At 35.8% G+C, this 5000-nt stretch overlaps 1 protein-coding gene across 1 annotated transcript in view; it reads right to left on the bottom strand.

Annotated features, from left to right (window-relative positions):
• Positions 1–3884: 3884 nt before the first annotated feature.
• LOC106874956 (unconventional myosin heavy chain 6) overlaps positions 3885–5000 on the bottom strand; it is a 31014-nt gene continuing 29898 nt past the window's right edge. The window contains exon 17 of the mRNA XM_052968458.1: positions 3885–4043. Coding sequence (XP_052824418.1) covers positions 3885–4043 — 159 coding nt within the window. The remainder of the gene's footprint in view (positions 4044–5000) is intronic.

Genomic DNA, 5000 nt, shown 5'->3' with positions numbered 1-5000 from the left:
TCATACCTCATGCGCCTACTATGATAGAAATTGCTTCTGTTTTTAGGATCCACATTCGAGTTACCTCTATTTCCAGATCTTTGTATTTTGAAAATTTCTCCGTTTCTTTTAGACAAACATTGTCATCTGTTGGTGTTGACGCATCGATTAGAAAGTATTTGTTATGTTGGTGATTTCTGATAACTATATCCGGCTTATTGGCCTTAATTTCTCTATCTGTGTGTATTGACATATCCCAGATTATGGTCACTTTCTCATTTTCTGTGATCTTTTTCTGACTTATGTCTATACTCTCTTGTTTCTGTTGTTATTCCATAGTGTTGTCATAGCTTCCAGTGTCTGTGAATATATTCCTTCTTAGCCAGGATTGGGCAGCCGAAGACAATACGATGTATTGTTTCTGCTCCATCACCACATATTCTGTAGTTACAGGTATTTCTTTTCATTGCGTGATTTTGGGGATTTCTGTTGGTAAGGCTTTAATCTTATGTTGCAATTAAAGATCTTTCAGTTTCTGTTCTGTCTCTTGAGCTTCTCATCCATTGTTTGGGCTTTGCTTTGTCTATTTCCTTTCTGTTTAGTTTAACTTAATATTTGCCAAGAAGGGGCTTTTCTTGCCATCGTTTTATCATGATCCGTTGCTGTTCCAGTTTTAGTTTGGATTCTTCTTTTTCTTCATGGTTGTTAGGTACTATGACTTCTTTTTTGTATTTGTCAGTTTCCTTAGAGACTGAAGACAGTTTTTTTGTTTTGTTCGTGTTTTGTGGTTATATGTATTAGTTTTCCTTGCTTCTGAAGTAGGTATTTCTGTAGTCCTATGGCAGTTATTTTGTAATAGTCTCCTAGCTGTATAAGGCCTCTACAACCTTCGATACTTGGTATATCTAATTTTTCTGTGTCAGATTTTGGGTGCTGCATCCTGGATGCTGTCATTATTTTTCTTGTTTTCCTGTCTATTTTGATTAATTCATTGAGAGCCGTGTTAAGAATATTTATTTTTCCTGCCTATTTTGATTAATTCAGTTATTATTATTATTTTATGTTTGACTTTTGTTTTGCATTTGTACAAGTTGGATCCAAGTCTCACCCAGAGACCTATTATTATTATTATTATTATTATTATTATTATTCAGTAGCCTTACTTTTATAACGTGCTTTCACTCCACTAACGAGCGCAGCTCTGTAGGCCTCGGGTATGTGCTGTGGTTTGTTGCGGTGCTCTTATTTTCACTGTTTTACATAGGATGTGTGCGGTGTCTTGTAGTGCTATTTTTTGTATATTATATATACTTGTAAGTCCTGGTGTTTTTGTAATGTATGTGTCTGAATATTTTTTTATCATACATAATGCACCTACTATGAAAGGAATTGTTTGTTTTTAGGCTTCACATTCGAGTTACCTCTATTTCCAGATCTTTTTATTTTGAAAATTTCTCCGTTTCTTTTAGAGATACGTTGTCAACTGTTGGTACTGATACATCGATTAGAAAGCATTTTTTTATTCTTTGGTGATCTATGACAGCTATATTCAGCATAATTGGTCTTAATTTCTCTATCTGTGTGTATTGGCATATCCAGGAGTATGGTTGCTTTCTCATTTTCTGTGACCTTTTTGGGGGTGTGCCTATACCATGTTTTTTTTAATTTTTCACTTTGTCAAAAAAAAAAGGCATAACTAATCAAACACTTATCTTAAGCAAAAGGTAACCATATAACCTAAAGAAACTATTAACAAAGATAAAATTCAAGATAGACAAACAGGATAAAACATTCATAGTATTCAAGTGTAATGATAACAGATGCGGAACGTGTCAATACATGCATACAGGTAGTTCCATAAGAACAAAAAATTGACAGATATTAACAAATGCAGATATGAACTGCAAAAGCAGAAATTTGATCTACTGCATTAAATGCCCTAATTGCGATGAACTATATGTTGGTGAGACAGGGAATGCATAATCGGAACGCTCACGGGTCCACAGACAACAAATCCGAGACATTAATGTTTGCCAAATTCCATTGAGCGAACATATAGAGACATGTGATCAGAAAATGTTTCTAATTTTTCCTTTCCACAAGCTACATGACAAGTGAGGTTGGAAGAAAGATAAAAGAAAACGTTTTATCAAAATGTTCAAACCTGTTCTGAACGGAAATAACAATAAAAATATAACAAAATAGTTAATGATGTAGATTAACAACAACAAAAAAACATCTTTAACATATGAATCAAAATACTCCGTAGAACACTCGCACCGATTGAAATAAAAACGATCGAAACCAACTAAGTTTGCTCACTCATCAAACCATTACATGTAAACCGCAAGCTAATGGTGTTAAGACAAAGGTGGGATTGATGCCAGTGATATCGGTGCGCCACGCAAACCGTGGTATTTAAACTGCATGCTGATTGGTCAAAACCGTATTTGAAAATTTCAGCTTGTCGGAGCCTTCTAAAAGGTATAAGAAGTCGGTCATTTTCCTACAGTTGTCAAGAACTCAACCGTCAGTTAAATACTTTTTGAAATCTGAAGATTACTACGAACGTATGAAAGCGCTAACTGAACTTGATGAACATTACAAAATATTTTTTTTAATGCTTAACACACTTCAACACTGTAAAACATTTTTAAATACAATAATAAAAAACGTGAAAACCAGACAATGTTGTAACATTATTCAACTGATATATGACATCTCTCTTCTTTCTATTTATTCGAGTATCCCTTATTTCATATTGTTCCTCTCTGCCACATCAATATTCCCACATTATCCAATATTTATAGCAGTTATAAATTCTCTCACATTCCTTCATTTTTGTTGAATAATAATAATAATAATAATAATAATAATAATAATAAACACTATGTACAAATCCAAATATATGGTACCCTAGGCATAACACCTACATGAACTTCTAACTTGTTGTCTCTTGAGGTCTCTGGGTGAGACTTGGATCCAACTTGTACAAATGCAAAACAAAAGTCAAACATAAAATAATAATAATAATAATAATAATAATAATAATAATAATAATAATAATAATAATAATGGGCTACAGCAAATATTCTGCTTAATACCACAGATTTGCTTGTCAATTGTTTGACCTTAACCAGTTGAGCATGTCCCTTGGTGGCTGACGATATGTGCATCTCTGATCATGAGCAGAATTAGTGGGGGAACATCATAGCCAGGTGTTGAGAGGAATTCTTTGGTGTTTGAATAATTCACCTTTGGAAACAGGTGTTTTACTCAACATCCTTAAACAGCCCTTATTCAGGGACCTTTTGAGCGGGATAGGCTATTCGACCTGAAGACAATTCTAACTGCGAGGTCATGCGCTGTTTATCTTGATATGAGATCACCATGTCGAGCACATATGGTTGTGATGCCATCAAAGTGACTGACAAGCAAATCTGTGGTATTGAGCAAAACATTTGCTGTAGACAATTTCAGGCCGATACCCTGTTTGCCACTTTTGTACCGAGACAAAACGATGTACATTGTAACACTTCCAATCAGTTAAGATCTGAAGCCAAGAGAGCCACTGCCTGGCTCAGAGAAAAGTTAAGATCAGAAACCATGATTATTATTATTATTATTATTATTATTGAGTGAGAGAGCAGTGCATGCAATCAAAGTGACAATGGGGTAAAATATACGAAGCCCATTATACCCATCATGACTACTCGTCTGATAAGGGTACACCAGGCACATGCATCACAACCATATGTGCGCGACATGGTGATATCGTATCAAGATAAACAGCGCATGACTCTGGGTATCCGTTGATCCCAAGCATCTTGAGAAACTATGCAAGCCGTGTGTCCGGCTGGCGCTGTCATTGCATCTGTTGTGTATACGGCTGATCTCATTTTGTATTAGCCGGTCTTAGCACTGATGGGGAAGGCCGACACCATTGGTAAAGTTATCCGCAGGAATAGCCTCGATGTCATGTTAGTCCACTTGGAACCGTCTTTGCGTAGATATCTGCCAACGAGAAAATTACTTGCGGAATAACAACACAGCTCACTGGTGAACTGTTATAGTGAATTGTCTTATCCTAGATACAAGCAAGTGTCCGCGAACTTGCTTGGTACACCAGATACGGTGTTCCAAATGGTGTTATTATTACATCAGTAGTAGTTGTTGAGTAGTTGTAGTAGTAGTAGTAGTAGTAGTAGTAGCAGCAGCAGCTGTTGTTGTTGTTGTTGTTGTTGTAGAGGTATTGTTGTATTGCCAAATTTGGAAGAGGAACAGCCACAAACGTGGGTAAGCTCTCATTACCATATTAACATTATACATAGGTTACAATGCTAATATGGTAATGGGTGCTGACCCATGTTTGTGACCGTCCCTCTTCCAAATTTGGCAATACAATACCCCTACTACTACTACTAAGTGACTCCCGTACCACTCCCTTACTTGCTCCCTCCCCTTTGTGACTTATCTTCCCCTGTTCTCTATTCTACTCGAACATCCCAGTCTTACCCCACCTTTCCCTCACAATAGTCGTACCGCGTGCTCTGATTGTTATTTCCAGAAATGCCTCTGACGAAAGTAGCATTAATTTTCTTTGGTCATTCAATTTGCCTCAATTGATCAATAGACCAACTGAGTAAACCTATCAGTAATGTACCTAAAATGACTACTGGAAACAGCTGTAAGCCAAATTTGTTCTAATAAAGGAGTCATATGTAATGACCATTGTTTTGAACTTGCTTCTTATATATCACTCTGTAAAAACTAGTTTGTCTGGAACACATCCATGGATTTATAGTATAGAACTGTGATGAACCATGACTTGCGAATTTACCAAAAGATTACTTGGCGTTCTCCACTAATTTAAGTAATATTGTTAGCCTGGTGTGCCAAGAGAGAGCTTATGAAGTATTTTACCCGGTTTAAAAATCCTTCATTATTTGTTATATATATATATATATATATATATATACACACACACACACACACACATATATATATATATATATATATAT

Source organism: Octopus bimaculoides, chromosome 6, assembly GCF_001194135.2.
Source record: "Octopus bimaculoides isolate UCB-OBI-ISO-001 chromosome 6, ASM119413v2, whole genome shotgun sequence".
NCBI classification, from domain to species: Eukaryota; Metazoa; Mollusca; class Cephalopoda; order Octopoda; family Octopodidae; genus Octopus; species Octopus bimaculoides.
The sequence above is the reverse complement of the archived record's forward strand: the minus strand, read 5'-3'. Positions and strand labels throughout refer to the sequence as shown.